This window comes from Sus scrofa, chromosome 12 (genome assembly GCF_054392235.1).
Source record: "Sus scrofa isolate SSC_HxYL_T2T_F1_AM1 chromosome 12, Sscrofa_HxYL_maternal_Yorkshire_Landrace_v2.0, whole genome shotgun sequence".
In the NCBI taxonomy this organism is placed as follows: domain Eukaryota; kingdom Metazoa; phylum Chordata; class Mammalia; order Artiodactyla; family Suidae; genus Sus; species Sus scrofa.
Genome location: NC_139394.1, coordinates 17,552,498 through 17,571,284, shown reverse-complemented (window position 1 = coordinate 17,571,284; position 18,787 = coordinate 17,552,498). Strand labels below are relative to the sequence as shown.

At 40.0% G+C, this 18,787-nt stretch overlaps 1 protein-coding gene across 4 annotated transcripts in view; it reads right to left on the bottom strand.

Annotated features, from left to right (window-relative positions):
* The window catches only part of NSF (N-ethylmaleimide sensitive factor, vesicle fusing ATPase), a 165,162-nt gene that overhangs the window by 114,017 nt on the left and 32,358 nt on the right, over nucleotides 1-18,787 (bottom strand). For all 4 annotated transcript variants that reach the window (XM_013980864.3, XM_084982795.1, XM_005668696.4 and 1 more), the window contains 6 exon segments: nucleotides 17,341-17,426; nucleotides 16,024-16,123; nucleotides 13,366-13,405; nucleotides 7,133-7,299; nucleotides 3,176-3,283; nucleotides 2,637-2,712 (listed from right to left, as the gene is read on the bottom strand). In XM_013980864.3, coding sequence (XP_013836318.1) covers nucleotides 2,637-2,712; nucleotides 3,176-3,283; nucleotides 7,133-7,299; nucleotides 13,366-13,405; nucleotides 16,024-16,123; nucleotides 17,341-17,423 — 574 coding nt within the window. In that variant the 5' untranslated portion in view covers nucleotides 17,424-17,426.

Genomic DNA, 18,787 nt, shown 5'->3' with positions numbered 1-18,787 from the left:
CATAGAAAAAGTTTATCCTAGATGGTAATTTTGTCAGAGTTTTGTAGACATAACATTTCCTCTGTGAAGCGCTCAAAAATATTTTCTCTTACACTCTACTGCCCTCTTGTGGCTAAACATACTGCATGATAAATCAATATACAATTTGACTTCCAAAGAGGGGGAAAACATCAATCACAACTCTGCATGAATGACTTAGAAACACCTATATTGTATGAAAGTCATGCAGTTCTCTTGGATAATATACTTCAACAAAATGTGTACAAAACATACTATACAGGAGTTCCCGTTGTGGCTCAGTGGAAATGAATCTCACTAGAATCCTAGAGGATGCAGGTTCAATCCCTGGCCTCATTCAGTGGGTTGGTGATCTGGTGTTGCCATAAGCTGTGGTGTAGGTCACAGACATGGCTTGGATCTGGCGTTGCTGTGGCTGTGGTATAGGTGGGCATCTGTAGCTCCTATTCCTCCCCTAGCCTGAGGACTTCCATATGCTGCAGGTGAGGCCCTTAAAAAAAAAAAAATACACAAAGAAATCACTTCAGAAATGTGTTGGGGAGTTCCTGCTGTGGCGCAGTGGTTAACGAATCCGACTAGGAACCATGAGGTTGCAGGTTCGGTCCCTGCCCTTGCTCAGTGGATTAACGATCCGGCGTTGCCGTGAGCTGTGGTGTAGGTTGCAGACGCGGCTCGGATCCCGCGTTGCTGTGGCTCTGGCGTAGGCCGGTGGCTACAGCTCCAATTCGACCCCTAGCCTGGGAACCTCCATATGCCGCGGGAGCGGCCCAAGAAATAGCAACAACAACAACAACAACAAAGACAAAAAAGACCAAAAAAAAGAAAAAAAAAAAAAAAAGAAATGTGTTGGATCAATAATGGGAGATTATGAGATATCCTACATCCATAAAACATATATAGTCATTAAAAATTATACTGCAGAAATGTATTTATTAAAATGATTGAAATACGTAAAGCAAAAAAAATTATAAAACAGTATGAAAATATCAAATTTAAAAATTTTAAGGTGAGTTGTTTTTGAATGAGTGCCTATCCATATTTTATGAAATATTTTTAGAATTAAGAAAAAATGATGAGGAGGAATGATAATTTATGGGTCATGAAAAAAAGCCACACATTTGAAGTTAAATAATTTTGGATATGATAGTATGTAAACCAATGAAAATCCTCTACTTTGTACTGGAGTAGACATAAACATAGTTAAGTCAACCAAAAATAAGAATTACTAAAGTTTCCACTGTGGGACAGTGGGTTAAGAATCTAACTGCAGTGTCTCAGGTCACTGCAGAGGCATGGGTTTGATCCCCAGACCAGCGCAGTGGGTTAAAGGATCCAGCATAGATCACAGCAGCAGCTCGGATTCAGTCCTTGGTCTGGGAATTTCCATATGCTGCATGTGTGGCCATGAAAAAGAATAATAATAATAATTTTAAAAAGAATTACTATATAGTTATTCTGGCATCATTATTCTGGTGATTTACTGATTTTAAAGACCAATCTGCGTTACTTTAATATAATTAAAGTAGGGTTAACATGTAAGAGTCAGACCGAACTATAAAGTTATTGGAAAGACTCTTTACCTGCACATTCATCATTTAACTCATCACTAATACAAGTGATGCTAGTACCACATTTAACACACAACCAGCTGAGGGACATTCTACAAAATAACTGACCAGCTCTCATGGTTGTGAAAGACAATGAAAGTCTAAGTATTGTTTCCACGTCTTGGCTATCGTGACTAGTGCTAAGGAAATGTCAGACATGGGACAGGGCTACGGAGACTAAACCACTAAAGGCAATGGGGGATCCTGAATTAGATCCTGAAACAGAAAAAGGACATATGAAAAGACTGGTGAAATCAAAATAAAGTCTGTAGTTTAGATAACAGCAATGGAACCATGTTAGTTTAGTTTTGGTAACTGTACTACGGTTATTTAAGATGCAACATCAGAGGAAGCTGGTCCAGAGTATGCAGAAACTTTCCGAACAATTTTTTTTATAACCCTTCTGTAAACCTGAATTTATTTCAATATTAAATGTTTAAAAAGTAACTTTATCTGTATCTTTCCCTTATTTTTAGTGGTGTTACTAGGAAATTAAAAATGACGTGTGGTTCACATCATATTTCTATTGGATAATGCTGATCTAGTGAAGGTTTTAAATTTTTTTCTACATCAGCACATCTGGCAGATATGAAATGCTCTGTGATTTTGTGATAAGCTTTCTTTTTCCTTTTTTTTTTTTTTTACCATTTCTTGGGCCACTCCCGTGGCATATGGAGGTTCCCAGGCTAGGGGTCTAATCAGAGCTATTGCTGCCAGCCCATGCCAGAGCCACAGCAACACGGGATCCCGGCCGCGCATCTGCGACCTACACCACAGCTCACGGCAATGCCAGATCCTTAACCCACTGAGCAAGGCCAGGGATCGAGCCCGCAACCTCATGGTTCCTAGACGGAGTCGTTAACGACTGTGCCACGACGGGAACTCCCCTGTGATAAGCTTTCTAAAGAGAGTGTCCCCATTCCCCCTCCCCACTTAAAAATCACGACAGTCCAGTCGCATATTATAACAGAGATAGTCCCACTTTATTCAGAATCTTCTAAAAACGCTTACCAATAAGATTGAGTGATGAATTTTCTGCTTTTTCAAATGCAACTTGACTATTTCCAACAACCAGTCCTACTTCAATCTGTATAGAAAGACAATAATTAGTAATCAAGAGCAGATTTCTGCACTTCTCAAAGCAAAGCAAAAAGCAAAGAGGAAAGAGGTCTCTCTGAGCAAAGAAAATTGTCCAAATTATCATCCAAGTTACATTTACTTTTGTCAATTGCCTTCTACTATTTCTATTTTATTTCAATGCATATATCTTTTGATACCACCTGTCATCATTTATTTACAATAAATATCACGTTCATTCAACCAGGATTACAAGTACATATACAAATTTCAAGTTACTATTAGATCTGCAAATAAGTATATTTTACACTATATTTCAATAACAATGCTGGCTTTCAAAGCCATTTTTCTCCCTACTATCTGAAAAGAAAAAGTATATAATATGAAAGAAATCCCCGAGGAAGAGAATCACCAGGAAATTTATATTAATTTGCACAATGCACATCATAAAGATTACTAGAAACAAGGCATACCTTCTGCCTTTTACCCGTCCCAGGCTCTCCCTTCAGGATGCTTGGATCCATGGCTTCAATGTCCTTTACCAGTAAGCCAAAAAGCTTTTCATTGAAGCTGAACACGAGCTATATAGAAAACAAGTACGGGAAGAAGAATCACTTCATGACATAATGGCTTGATTCTCACATCATCGCCAGTATTTACCGAATGCAGGCAAGCAGCTTTCCCTGGTATATTCCCTCCTAAATCCTCCCCACAGGCAAACTACCCAGACAGTCAAAGAGAGGAAAAGGAATGAACATTTATTGAGTATTTGTTATGAACCAAACAAACACTACAGGAGGTTCTGTGTTTAATATTCACAAACGCTCTTGGAAACAAATTATTCCTGTTTTACTAGTAGGGAAACTAAGATCCTATAGTCACAGTCAATAGCAGAGCCAGGATACATGCCTGGGTGTGTGACTTGAAAGTCGTGCTTTTCCACAACCAATACAAAACGCCTGCCATACAAGTGCAGAGAGAGCTTCTGAGGGCCCAACACTCCCCCCAAATGCTGAGTACCTTCTATAAGCCAGGTCTTCTTCTAGGAACTGGGGTATAACAGTAAACAGAATAGGCGAAGCTGACTGTCTGTCAATCCTGCCACTACCAATTACTGCAAATGAGAATAAATTCTAAGAAAAGTGATTTGGAGTAAGATATGTATTTCTTCTCTGTATGACAGAGGATTTTCTTTCATAGGTTTGGAGCCATCTGCATGCCACTGGGCTTAAAATTAGTACAAATTCCCAAGCATTTTCTATTAAAATGCAAGGGCAAAAGTATAAACAATGAAGTTTAGCCAGACAATTAGAGCACAACTATCGTCAAAAAGTGCCAGAATCGAGAATGACTACAATAAAGCCCAACAGGTCAACAAATCATCAGCTGACTGTCTTCTTGGGGAGCCTCCTCAAAGTGTCTAATCCAAAGCAGCAGCGCACTTTACTGACCTCAAAGTACGGAACACACATGGCATTTCTTTCTCTTCAACTAGAAAGTAAGCTCTACGAGGGTAGAAATTGTGTCTGTTTTGTGAACTGCAGATCCCCAGGGCCTAAAATAGTATTTACTGAACATGTGCTAGGTGTTCAATAAATATTTAATTCACCAACTGACTAATGGGTTCTTGTCTCAGCTACACCCCTGGCTGTGAAGCCTGGGCATGTGATGGACCTTCTCTGGACCTAAAATCCTTCGTTCGCAAAATGAGGAGGTTAGAAAAGATAATCTCTGAGGTTCATTCCAATTCTAGTACTCTTGAAAACATTAACCAATACATAGCATCTTTTTCTGTCCTGTGTATCAGTAATTCATGCAGTTTCCACTTGGGAAAGTTTGATGTTATGATGCATGGGTTATCCAGATCCTTCGAGTCTTCTTCTTCCGGACAGTGACGCTCCATGCACTCCCACAGGTCTTTCACCACTCCTCTCTTTCACCACTTCTCTCATTCCCCATCTTACAGACCTTCCCACATGAGAGACACATGAACAGTCTATGGAACTCATTAGAAATCAGAAGGCTATGAGCTGGGACTCTCAAACCCTTTGGTCTTAGGATCCCTTGAATATGTCTAAACATTTTTGAGGATGCCCAAAATTTTGTGTATACAGATTGTATCTGTTGATATTCACCATATTAGAAATTAGAACAAGAAATTTTATTAATTAAAAAAGAAATAAATACATTATTGTTAACACAAATAACATAACTTTATTTTTTTATTTTCTATGTCTTTTTTTTTTTTTTTTGTCTTTTCTAGGGCCGCTCCCTCGGCACATGGAAGTTCCCAGGCTAAGGGTCTCACTGGAGCTGTAGCTGCTGGCCTACTCCACAGCCACAGCAACGCCAGATCCGAGCCACGTCCGCGACCTACACCACAGCTCACAGCAATGCCAGATCCTTAACCCACTGAGCAAGGCCAGGAATCGAACCCAAAATCTCATGGTTCCTAGTCGGATTCATTAACCACTGAGCCACAACGGGAACTCCCCATACCTTTATTTTATTTAAAAGATTCTAAAGGAATTCCATCAGGACCACCATTTGCGAACAGCTGCTATGGAGCTATGGTAGGAGGAAGGAGTTAGGAATGATTAAGAAAGTCACAGGAAAAGAGACCAAATGTAATGGTACAGCAGTAAAAGAAAAATGATTTATGTGTACAATGAGCAATTTATCAACTTATACCTTAAGTAAAATTTTTATTTTATTTTCATTGGTAGATTTTTTTTTTTTTTTTCCCTGCACCCACGGCATGTGCAAGTTTCCAAGCCAGGAAATGAACCCAAGCCACAGTAGGACAACACTGCTAGGCTATCGGAGAACTCCTAAGTAAAATTTTAAAAGAACAGAATTTCTTCCTAAGGGGTTAAACAATATGTTATTAACTAAAGTCCAAAAAAAGGAGTGATGTAAACAATGTCATTTTCAAGAAGAGAAAATTTGAGCATCAAAAGCTCCATGATAGGAGTTCCCGTCGTGTCTCAGTGGTTAATGAATCCGACTAGGAACCATGAGGTTTCGGGTTCGATCCCCGGCCTCACTCAGTGGGTTAAGGATTTGGCGTTGCCGTGAGCTGTGGTGTAGGTTGCAGATGCCGCTCAGATCCCGCGTTGCTGTGGCTCTGGTGTAGGCTGGTAGCTACAGCTCCAATTCAACCCCTAGCCTGAGAACCTCCATATGTTGAGGAAGCGGCCCAAGAAATGGCAAAAAGACAAAAAACAAACAAGCAAAAAAAAACTCCATGATAAAAGCTGAACATGCACGTGTATACCCATACACATACCCACACACAAAACTTCCTTAAGAGTTTCTCATAGAAATCCATAACCAAAGTTAAGAATTATCTTTCTGGAGTTCTCTAGTGGCCTAGCAAGTTAAAGATCTGGCATTGTCACGACTATGGCTCTGGTCACTGGTGGGGCAGGTACAATCTATGGCCTAGGAACTTCTGCATGCCGTGGATGCAAGCCATAAAAAAGAGGGAAAAAAAGAATTACTTTTCTACAGAAATATATCAGTAAAAGAGAAAGACATTCAGAGACAAAACAAATGCCCCACTAGAAGAAAACAAGTAAGAAATTAGGGACATACATGTCTACAGTGTTTTCAAATTTACAGAGGGAAAAGCTGCTGTAATTATATGTGACATTGTAACCTAAAAGCTACCTTAGAGGAGTTCCTGTCGTGGTGCAGCGGAAACAAATTCGACTAGGAACCAAATTGTTTCAGGTTCGATCCCAGGCCTCGCTCAGTGGGTTAAGGACCCGGTGTTGCCATGAGCTGTGATGTAGACTGCAGACTTGGCTTGGATCTGGCGTTGCTGTGGCTCTGGCATAGGCTGGCAGTAACAGCTCCAATGAGACCCCTAGCCTGGGAACCTCTATATGATGCGGGTGCAGCCTTATAAAGACAAAAGACAAAAAAAAAAATTAGGAGTTCCCGTTGTGGCGCAGTGGTAAACGAATCCCACCAGGAACCATGAGGTTGCGGGTTCGATCCCTGCCCTTGTCCAGTGGGTTAACGATCCGGCGTTGCCGTGAGCTGTGGTGTAGGTCACAGATGCGGCTCGGATCCTGCGTTGCTGTGGCTCTGGTGTAGGCCAGTGGCTACAGCTCTGATTCGACCCCTAGCCTGGGAACCTCCATATGCCGTGGCAGCGGCCCAAGAAATAGCAAAAAGGCAAAAAAAAAAATAAATAAATAAATAAAAAAATAAAAAAATAAAGAAATAAAAGCTACTGTAGAATTTTTCTGAGCAGACTGCTGGAGGTTCTGCATATATGTTTCCCTCACTTTTTAATCATTCATCTTAGAAATAGCTGTTTATATGCAAAGCTTGTTTCAGAATTTTCAATGTAGAACTGATTTTGGACAACTGCAGAGATTAGAATGCCTGTAAATGAAGGAAATGAAAGAAAAAACTACCTGTTGTGCCACTGAGAACGCCTGGTTGTTGAACTGCTGAATAAATTCTGCAGCCATCTTGTCAGTATCATAAGGGTTGGAGTCAATACTTTTTTTCTGCAGGAAATCAATCTCCATGGTCATTGTGCCAATACATTGTTTGGCTTTGTCAAATGTATAAGAGGACACTGGGGGGAAAAGAAGCATTTCTTAAAGCAGAGAAACACCAAATAAAGTAACTAAAACTTTCGCATAAATGAATTATTACAGAACTTGATCACGGCCTTCGGTGGAAGGACACATAGGAACAAATTTTTTAAAATAATAATAACAAACAAACAGCAAAAAGACAATAATAATAATAATAATAATAACCACTAGAGGTGTCTTTTCCCTGAATTTATTAGAACACTATTGAACAGCACTCTCCTGTACTTTTACCCCTCACCCAACTTTTCTGGGGACGTTACAGTCCTCCTCACACAGCCTCTGCATCTTCTCCCCTTTTATTAAACAGAAGACAAATGACAGGAGGGGGAAGGAAGTCCCAGTGGAGTGGGCATAACATGCTGCTTCCAAAAAAGATTTTTGCTTGACACAAGAAAGAGCTAAGGTGAGAGATGTGTGGACTCTTTTGTCCTAACAAACTAGAATGCAGGCAGGACCAAAAAACAAACAAACAAAGAAAAAACACTTGAGGAAAAAAATGTTTACTAGAGGGGATTTCCTCCAGGGGAACTCAGAGTTTGACATTTCTTTTTTAATACTACCAGAATATTTATTGAGGATCTATGATGTCCAGGGAACTATAGTAAGCTCTACATGCATAATAGGACAAAGACCAGGTTTTTAGCTCATCCTGGTATTAACAGTGTCTGTAGGATGCCTTATATATTCATGAACTGTTTAAATGAAACAACAGCAACCAAACACCTACAGTCTTCAGGCTAATAACAAAGTGAGCAAGACATAGGGACTCTGGAGTCTGTGTTTCAAGAGATTCTGTTAGTAACTAGAAGAATCTAAGTAAATCAGCTAGCTCTCTGTACCTGGATTTGTCACATCTGTAAAATAAGACTTGGAGCTAGATAAATCTTCATGGTCTTTGCATACTCAATTTCTGTTCTAAACTTACTTCTTACAGTCTAACCACTGGAGTTATATACAAGGATTTTCTAAAAATCCTTTGAACGAAATTGCTTGAGTAATCATATTTTTATATTTTGGTTTGCCATCATAAAGGGGACACATATTTTAAAGATAAACACTATCAAAAGCAAAATAACAAAGAAAGCAGAGTGAGGGCTGGAAAATTCACTGAAGACTGAAAAATAAGTTCAAATCTTGGCTGAAAGTTTCAGAATACACTCCTGCCTCCACTTCTGGGTGTTCTGTCTAACATTCCCTAGAAAGTAGAGGTTACATTCTGAGTAACTTCTATAAGCAAGAGAGCTTAGTTGTTTCTCCATATAATGAAGATATTTATAGGATGAAATATTGATGTGAAAATGAATACATTGATTCAGCAATTTCATTAACAGGTGTCTGTCCCAGAAAGACTCTTGGAACATTTGCCTGAAAAAGAGATTTATAGGGAGATTCACCACAGCATTATTTCTAATAGTCAGACATTTTAAAAAATGCTGATCAGCAGGGAAATAATGAATAAAATGTGGCATATTTATAATGTGGAATAATGTGCAGCAATTAAAATTAAAACCTGATGCATATTTAATAAAGATGAATGAGCCATTAGAACATAATATTGAGTGAAAAAAGTACACTTCCAAAAGATCTGCAGAGTACGACAACATTTCGTGTATTAAAGCCTCTAAAATAATTCCGTAACGTCATAATGCATATACAGGTCGGCATATGTATATGTGTGTGTATTATATATATGCGTGTGTGTGTGCGCGTGTGTGTCTATGTGTGAACCATCTTTATATCAAGAAATCTGAATAAGGGGAGTTCCCGTTGTGGCTCAGTGGTGAACGAATCCAACTAGGAACCACGAGGTCACAGGTTCGATCTCTGGCCTCGATCAGTGAGTTAAGGATCTGGTGTTGCTGTGAGCTGTGGTGTAGGTTGCAGATGTGGCTTGGATCTGGTGTTGCTGTGGCTCTGGCATAGGCCAGCAGCTATAGCTCCGATTAGACCCCTAGCCTGGGAACCTCCATATGCCACGGGAGTGGCCCTAGAAAAGACAAAAAAATTTTTTTAATTAAAAAAAAGGAAATCTGAATAAATGTATTAAAATATCATCATTACTGACTATAGTTTTCAAATGCATTTTAAGGTCAATGTGCCACAGCAGGAAAGACCAGGCTGCTACAACTGCAAATGCTCAGGCAGCACCATGGACAGTTTCCCAGGCAGCACCATGGTCAGCTCCATCATCAGCCCCAAAGGGACAGAGGCCCTGAGGGCTTCAACCAGGAGTAAAAGGCCAGAAGGTGGAGAAGAGTTGTTTTTGTTTGTTTGTTTGTTTTACGACTAATATCAATTTAATATCAAACAATTAAAACTATTTTATAAACAAAAAAATTATAGCCAATGCTTTGCATAAACAGACATGACAAAAAGACACGTAATGGTCAAAAACATGTTAATTGAACCATCTGCAATATTTAGTATGGCATTCCAGATGGAGAGAAGACCAAATGATTCCTCTAGAAGATTCCCTCAGACTAAAATCACTGACTTCACTAAAGAATTCTCCCCTTACAGACAGAACTCTTGTTCCACAATCCTTGAATTAGCACTCCCCTTCAGACCAAAAACTTCCTATCCTCTCTTTGCCTATATCTCTACTTACAAAGAACCAGCTTTCTACCTTATGGCTACATCATGGCATCAATCAGGCCCCCAAGCCCTTCCTTGACTCAAGCTTACTCTACCTTACCACCACCTGAATACTGAGTTTTATAATTTTGCCATGGGTCTGTCTGATTTGCCTTTTAAAGAACTGACTTTACCTTCAAGATAAGCTTTTCTGGTGGTGGGAGACTGTTTAAACATAACTTAAGCCACAAAACACACTTCTCATTTCATCAAGATTTATAATCTTGAATTTTCACTTTTTTACAACAGAATTTATCTACATTAAAGGTTAAATTTGGCTGTGATAATCTATGTGGGAAAAGGATCTGAAAGAGAATGGATGTGCATACATGTGTAACTAAAGCACTTTGTTGTAGAGAACAAATTGCCACAACATTGTAAATCAACTATACTTCAATAAAACTCTTTAAAAAGTTGGGGGGGGATGGTTAAATTTAGGAGTTCCCGCAATGGTGCAGTGGGTTAAGAATCCTACCACAGTGGCTTGGGTTGCTGCAGAGATAGAGATTCAGTCCCCGGCCTGGCAAAGTGGGTTAAAGGATCTGGCGTTGCCACAACCGGGGCTTGGATTTAATCCCTGGCCCAGGAGCTTCTATGTGCTGTGGGTGCAGCCATAAAATTAAAAAAAAAAATTTAAAAAACCTCTTTAGGAGTTCCTGTCGTGGTTCAATGGTTAACGAATCCGACTAGGAAACATGAGGTTGTGGGTTCGATCCCTAGCCTTGCTCAATGGGTTAAGGATCTGGTATTGCTGTAGCTGTGGCGTAGGCCAGCAGCTGTAGCTCTGACTGGACCCCTAGCCTGGGAACCTCCGTATGCTGTGGGTGTGGCCCTAAAAAAGACAAAAGACAAAAAAAAAAAAAAAAAAAAAAAGACAAAAGACAAAAAAAAGAAAGAAAGAAAATTAGAAACTAAGCTACATACACACCAATTTTCTCATTAGATTTAACAAGTGTTCATTTTTATTTCTGCCAGTGTCTACAAATAGGGAACCCTGGCTTCATCCACTAACCTACTTCCCTTTGGTGCCAAACCCCTCCACTGTCTCTGCTTCTCACTATGCTTCAGGTGAAGAAGTGATAGTTAAGGGACTCACTTATGTCAGTGTTTCCAAAAATATGGCTGGTAAGAACTACTTAAGGGTGATTGTTAAAAACACAGATTCATGAATCAGACTCCCTAAGAGAGGGGCCTTGGAATGTTTTTTTTAAAACAAACAAACAAACTCCCCAGGTGTTTCTTTGAGGCAAGTTTGGAAAGCACTAATTACGCAACCTTATCTACCAGCTACCCATATCTAATCTCCTTTGTTTTCACCCCCGTCAATAAACTTTTCTCTCTCATCCTACTTCCACAAAGAAAGGCCAAATAAAGGTAATCCCAATATTTAAGTTCCCTTTAACTTGGGGAAAAAGCATAAGTTGCCATTTCCTAAGTAAAGAACAGGAGGGGGTTCCTGTTGTGGCACAGCAGAAACGAATCCGACTAGTATCCATGAGGTGTGGGTTCGATCCCTGGCCTCAATCAGTGGGTCAGGAATTTGGTGTTGCCATGAGCTGTGGTGTAGGTTGCAGACGCAGCTTGGATCCCACGTTGCTGTGGCTGTGGTTGCTGTGGGTAGGCAGACAGCTACAGCTCCAAATTGACCCCTAGCCTGGGAACTTCATATGCCTTAGGTGCAAAACTAAAAAGCAAAAAAAAAAAAGTACATCTTTGTTCTTAAGAAATACACTCTAAAGCATTAGTGGTAAAGAGGAATGATTTCTGCAACTTAATCTCAAATGATTCAGAAAAGTGTGTGTGTGTGTGTGTGTGTGTGTGTAGAGTGAGAAAGAGAGAAAATGATTTTTAAAAATGAAATTTGATGAGCTCTGGATAAAAGCAGTACATAGGAATTCTCTGTATTATTTCTGTAACTTTTCCATAAATATAATTTTTAAGTTTTAAAAGCAAGCAGAAAAGACGCTGACTCAATTACACTTGCACTTTCTTTTTTCCTCCTACCGCATCCATGAAGTTGAATGAAAAGATTCATACTCCATTTTCCCTATTTTGTCACAATGACTAAATACAATGCTATTTTTACTTATTAGCTCCTTGGTTTATAATCCACAAATGGCTTAGTCTTATTTTTTCCCCTTAAATCATAAATCACTTTCCATGCCCTTCCCTTGATTGTTTTAAATACAGTTCATTTTTTCATTTTATTATTATTATTTTTTTGTCTTTTTGTCTTTTCTAGGGCTGCACCTGCAGCATATAGAGGTTCCCAGGCTAGGCGTCAAATCGGAACTACAGCTGCTGGCCTACACCACAGCCACAACAACGCTGGATCAGAGCTGCATCTGCAACCTGCACCACAGCTTAAGGCAATGCCAGATCCCCAACCCTCTAAGCGAGGTCAGGGATCCAGGTCGCATCCTCATGGATACCATTCAGATTCGTTTCTGCTGCGCCACAATGGGAATTCCACCCTTTCTTCTCCTTACCCTAAATCTGATTTATCTCTCCAACCAAGCACAGAAGGAAACATATTTTATGCAGTAAAAGAGAATCACCAAGTAATACCAACAATTCCTCTTCAACATAACTTAGATAGAAAAATTTTTCAGTAGCTGTAATTTCACAAAGTACTCTTCAGCTTAGTTTTAGGCCAAATCAAATAATCTCCCATCTATTTTCCTTCACTCCTGAATTCTGCCCACTCCTCACTATGCTCCATGATGACACTGGAGTTCTTTTCTAAAGACAGGATTCTGATGGGCTTATTCAGAAATTCTTGGGAGCTCTAAGTGTCTTTGTGTAAAATCCAAAAATGTCAGGATGTACTTCCAGGCTTTCCACTAACCACATACTACTTTCACCACTTAATACAATCCAATCAGCCCAATCCTTTCAATCAGATAAACATGCTGCCTGAGCACTGCCTACAATGTGCTTGCTCCCATCTCAATGCCTTTTATTTATTCACTTCTCATTTTAAAAGCCTTTCTTGTCTCTATGTATCATGTTTTTCCCCTACTTCATCACGCTCAGAACTCCAGTGCCTTGAAAGAATTCTCTAATTTTCCAGTCTCCAATCAATCCATCCCCTCCTGTTCTATCTCAGCACTTTTACGGAGTTCCTAATGGTAATATCTGTGCACAAACTTACCTTGTACATTTTTTGTGACCTACGAACATACGGATATTCCTTTCCCCACATGACTGTAATTTCTAGGCAGAATAACCAGTAGATAAACAGGTAGGTACAACTATTTACTCTCCATTCTCATAGATCTAACCGGTAATAGGGATGAAAGTTCAATGGCCTCACAACCAGTCACAAAAAATTGTACACATCTTCCCAACTATGAGAAAATCATAAAGAAAATCTACCACGGGTAGCTAAAAAATATATATATACCTACCTTCTATTTCTTGCCCAATAGAAAGTCCAGCCCATTTTCGCTGTAAAATAGAACAACAACAACAAAAAAGCCACTTAACACCAAATCGACTAAATTAGAGAAAGGAGAAGAGGATTTCTCTGAATTTTAGAAACATATCCCAAGCCCAACACATGGTGGGCATGTTGTTAAGTATTAAATTGTGTCCCACAAAAAGATAGGAGGTCTTAGCCCCTGGCACCTGTGAATGTGACATTTGGAAAGGGGGTCCTCAGAGATGATACCAAGTTGAGTCACATCATTAGTGTAGACCCTGAGCCAGTATGACTGGCTTCCTTCTAAGAAAAGAGGCAGCCACACAGGGGGAGTCATGTGACAATGAAGGCAGAGACTGAAGTGATACATCTACCAGTCAATGAACATGAAGGACTCTGTGCAACACCAGAAGCTAAGCACGGAACAGATTTTCCTTAGTGCCTTCAGAGAGCGCATGGACCAGCTGACACCTCGATTTCAGACTTCCAGCCTCCAGAACTGTGAGAGAATAAATGTCTGTTGTATTAAGCCACCCAGTTTGTGGTACTTTGTTACAGCAACCCTAGGAAACATATGCTATAGTTTATATCCGAACATCTATTCCAAAAGCATATAAAGCTTGCCTTTTTACAGTTAAGCTGGCGCCTCTGAGCAAGAAGCTCCTGCACGTGATATAATGCTCTGGAAGGCCTCTGTAGTATCAGTGCTATACATGTATTGTGGTTAGTTATACTGTTGGTACAGTATCACAAAAAGAGGTCTGCTTCATGAAAACTAAATTAAAACTCATCAGATAATCCATACGGAAACCCAAGCAGGGATTCAAATCATTAGATGATCATGACTACTCTCTGTGTGCAGAGCCAAGAGTGTCAGGCACCTGCAGCGAGACCTTACTTCTCCTCAGGTCTCAATCAGTTAAAATGGCAAGAATGTACGGAGGCAGGACGAATTGTGTTTAGGCAGGAATTCAGGACTGGCTAGGTTTAGATTCAAAATTCGTAATTATACTGATAACACTCCAAAGAACAGCGAGAAAAATAACTTTGGGCTGAAAATCAATAGTTTATCTATTCATCCGAACTGTGTGGATTTTGTGGTGGGAACTTAAGAAGATGCTGTGCTTTGAGTATGTACAATAAGTACTCTCCCTTCCAGCTTTCTCACCACAGATCACCACTTCCCCCTCCTTTCTGCCCTTCACCTCTCTCTTCTGTAAAACTCCATCCCCCTTCCAGCCAACAGAACATTTAGTAGCATACTGGTTAAGCCCAGGCTTTGAGTCAAAAAGCAGCCACATTTAGGTTCTGCACTTCAATCCTAAAGAGGATAATATCAGTATCTATCACTTGGGGTTGTTGTGAGAATTAAACAAACAAACACATACAAAAGTACTCAGAATAGCACCTGGGCTATACAAAAATGTCAGGGAAATTTTTGTTTGTTTGTTTTTAGGACCACATCTGCAACACATGGAGGTTTCTACCCTTGGGTTGAATCAGAGCTGTGGCCACTGGCCTACACTACAGCCACAGCAACGCAGGATCCAAGCTGCACCTGAGACCTATACCACAGCTCATGGAAATGCCAGATCCTTAACCCACTGAGCAAGGCCAGGGACTGAACCTGCATCCTCACGGATACTGGTCAGATTCATTTCCACTGAGCCACAACGGGAATCCCCGAAATTTTTTTTTTAAGCAGAGAGACAAGGAGAAATAGTCAGAGACCCCATTTCTGACCACTAGAATCCCAAATATAGCTCTATAAAAGCTGGTAAACTCCAGAGCAGCCCAAATCTTTCATCTCTAGAAACAAATGTGAAAAATAGTCCTGATATTGGAGAGGCACCAAATAGAGAGGAGTGGCAGTAAGTGGAGATTTCCCATAATTTTTGAGGGATTTAAGAGATTTTTAATAGCTCCCTAACAAGTGGGGTGGGAGGGCAGAAATCAATGCTTTAAGCATACCTCAAGGAGGTGGGGTTTGCACTTGCTTAGTTTAGGACTGGGGGCCAGCAGCATGAGTTAGACGACAAGGGAGGAAAGAATACACACTAGTACTTGCAATGCTCCTACATTACATATTATGTGTCTGCGACAGTGCTAGGCAATTTCCCCTCCACAGAATCCAACAGTTATAAATATAATCATTATCCTTCCAGTTTTTACCGAAGCCCAACAAGTCTGGTATAATTTCACATAACAACTACCCATATCGTGTTCTTTAGTCTAACATCATTGCATTTTATGACATGCTGCCTACTGCACTAAGGAGGCAGATAATATTACTGTATTTTAATACTGCTACTATTAGATGTCAATTTTACAAGTAAATGCTATTTTTATATATTTTGTTACCCTGCTAATGTTAAAATAACCTGACACTTTATCTAACAGCTAACTGACATCACTGCAGAATATTTTAAAACGGGGCGGGGGGGCGGGTGGAAATCAGGGCAATAAAAAGCAGACATAGCAAAAATTGGCAATTAAGATATATCTTTACATTCCTTAAACAACACCTGGATGGTTTCCTCAATATGATTCCATACAGTTATAGGGTGAGGACAGCTTTCTTTAACTGAATTGATTCCGCTACGACTTCTGAGAACAGAAGAGAATGAATGCGTATGTGCGTTACCTGAGGTAAGCTGAACGCAATGCTCCCTGGAACCACAGACGGGTGGGTCCTCAGTGTGAATGTGTACCTGTGGTTGGGGGAGGTCCTCACGACCACATGCCTAAAAGACGGAAATCCAGTCAATACTCCACGCCGAAGGAAAGAAAGAACACCAGCTCTAAAGGTGTTCATTTCCAGCAACTGATGCTTGATGAGTACCAGGTGGAAACATGACATTATACAAGTCTGGAAGAAACAGGATCACAAGTTTCATTCCCCCAAATTGCCAGCAATTCAAAATGTCTTCCAGTCATAAGGACCACCTTGGGCCAAACGGACATCAAGCAGAATCAGGACCAAGTTCAAGAGAGTACATACCATCCAAAATATCAACCCCGTTACAGTTCCAGAACTAAAGTCAGCGGACCCCTAGCCTAGGAACCTCCATATGCCACGGGTGCGGCCCTAAAAAAAAGGAAAAAAAACTGAAGGCAGTAATCTAGAGTCCTTGATATTAAGCAAAAATTTGCTGAATTTCTTCTCCTGAAAATTATTTTACATCCTGACTAGACTAAAGGAAGGCGAACCAAAGACAGAGGAGCCAGGATATAGCAATCCAAAACAAGTTAGTTTTTAGGATGACTCATTAAATCTCTTTGCAGATCCCCACAACAGGTTGAAACAATAATATCCTATAAAATTAAAAAGGTGGTAAAAATAAAAACCTTTCATAAAATATATAAGCTTTCATATAGATATCAGTATCTACTATTTCAAAGCATTTTCTACCAACTCACCCTGCTCAGAAGGTTATCTGTAAACAGATGAAATATAGTTACTTCATGATAATCTCCTCTACCAAGAAACTATCAAGGACTATGTGTGAGATAGAGGCTTCAAACTCTGTTACAATAGCACTTTTTTAAAAATTATCTTTTCGAACATAGTAATTTTTAAAATATGGAGTTCCCGTCCATGGCTCAGTGGTTAACGAACACGGCTAGTATCAGTGAGGGCGCAGGTCTGATCCCTGGCCTTGCTTGGTGGGTTAAGGATCCAGCATTGCTATGAGCTGTGGTGTAGGTCACAGATGTGGCTGGGATCCCACGTTGCTGTGAGCTGTGGTGTAGGCTGGCAGCTACAGCTCTGATTTGACCCCTAGCCTGGGAACCTCCTTATGCTTCCGGTGCAGGCCTAAAAAGACTAAATAAATAAATAAATAAATAAAAATTTAAAAAAAAATTACCTACGAATATTTAAAATTAAAAAAAAAAGCGCACTCTAGAAGTTTCTAAAATACCACTTAGCATGTTAAAAGAAAACAAGTCAGATACTCACTGGCCAGATTGGAAATCCTTTTCATTCACAACAGCACAGTTAGATAAAGATAATTCATCTGTAGGACATCTTGCAGCTTGCATACTCTATAGGAAGCAATCATTAGGAAAATAATATTAAGTCATCATTTATTTTCTTAAGAAAACACTTTATACCTTCCTGTCCTCTATTCCCCATCACCTGTAGTAAACACTTTCTGTTTTGGACTCCCAGCACCCCTTCCTCTATGGTAAAAGCAAACCCTGCCTTTCAGAAGCTGTTCCTTCCCCAATCCATGTGCTTTTGCAGGACTGCCAATCACAGAACAGAGTCCTATTCCATCCAGAGCATTTTATATAGACAGGCACTAGAAGAAAGGCACTCTCTCTTGCACCACCACCACACAAAGGAAGACTTTCTGCTCTAAAAGAGTAAAACTACCACAGAGAAAGCAAAGGCGACAGAGACACAGACAGACACCTTGAAACTCAGACCTGAAAATGGAGTTAAAGCCCTTGAGATCAGTTCTGAAAGTTGGCTGAGTCAGTAAATTCTTTTTTGCTCAAGCTTATTTGAGTTGGCTTTCCATTTCTTCCCCCCAAAAAGGATTTTGACCGAATAAAAATGCAGTGGTGTAAGCTCAATAAATCTGATACACTGTATCATGAAAAAGTATCTCTTTATAAAAGATCTTGGGAGTTCCTGTCGTGGTCCAGCGGAAACGAATCCGACTAGGAACCATGAGGTTTCGGGTTCGATCCCTGGCTTTGCTCAGTGGGTTAAGGATCCGGTATTGCCGTGAGCTGTGGTGTAGGCTGAAGACTTGGCTTGGATCTGGTGTTGCTGTGGCTGTGGTGAAGGCTGGCAACAGCTCTGATTAGACCCCTAGCCTGGGAACATCCATATGCCATGGTGTTGCCCTAAAAAGACAAAGGACAAAAAAAAAAAAAAAAAAAGAGAGAGAGAGAGAGATCTTGGAGTTCCTGTCATGGCTCAGTGGTAACAAACCTTAAGATCCATGAGGACGTGGGTTCCATCCCTGGCCTCACTCAGTGGGTTAATGATCCGGTGTTGCTATGAGCTGTGGTGTAGGTTGAAGACACAGCTCAGATCTAGCATTGCTATGACTGTGGCATAGGCTGGCAGCTGCAGCTCTGATTCAACCCTTAGCCTGGGAACTTCCATATGTCAAGGTGCAGCCCTAAAAAGCCAAAAGTGAAAAAAAAAAATATTAAAAGGCTATGGACCATAGCTCCTACAGATTAATAAGGAAAGCTATCTTTCAATTACCTCTCAACAAAAATAATTACAAGGTATATTTAAAATAAAACAGCAATTAACAGTCTTTTTGATCAACAGCTACCAGCAAAACATTCCTTCATGTAAATCAACTACAATTAAAAACAAACAAAAACAAACAAAAAATCTAGTGGTTGAATGAATGAATGAAAGGATGGATAAAGCTGTT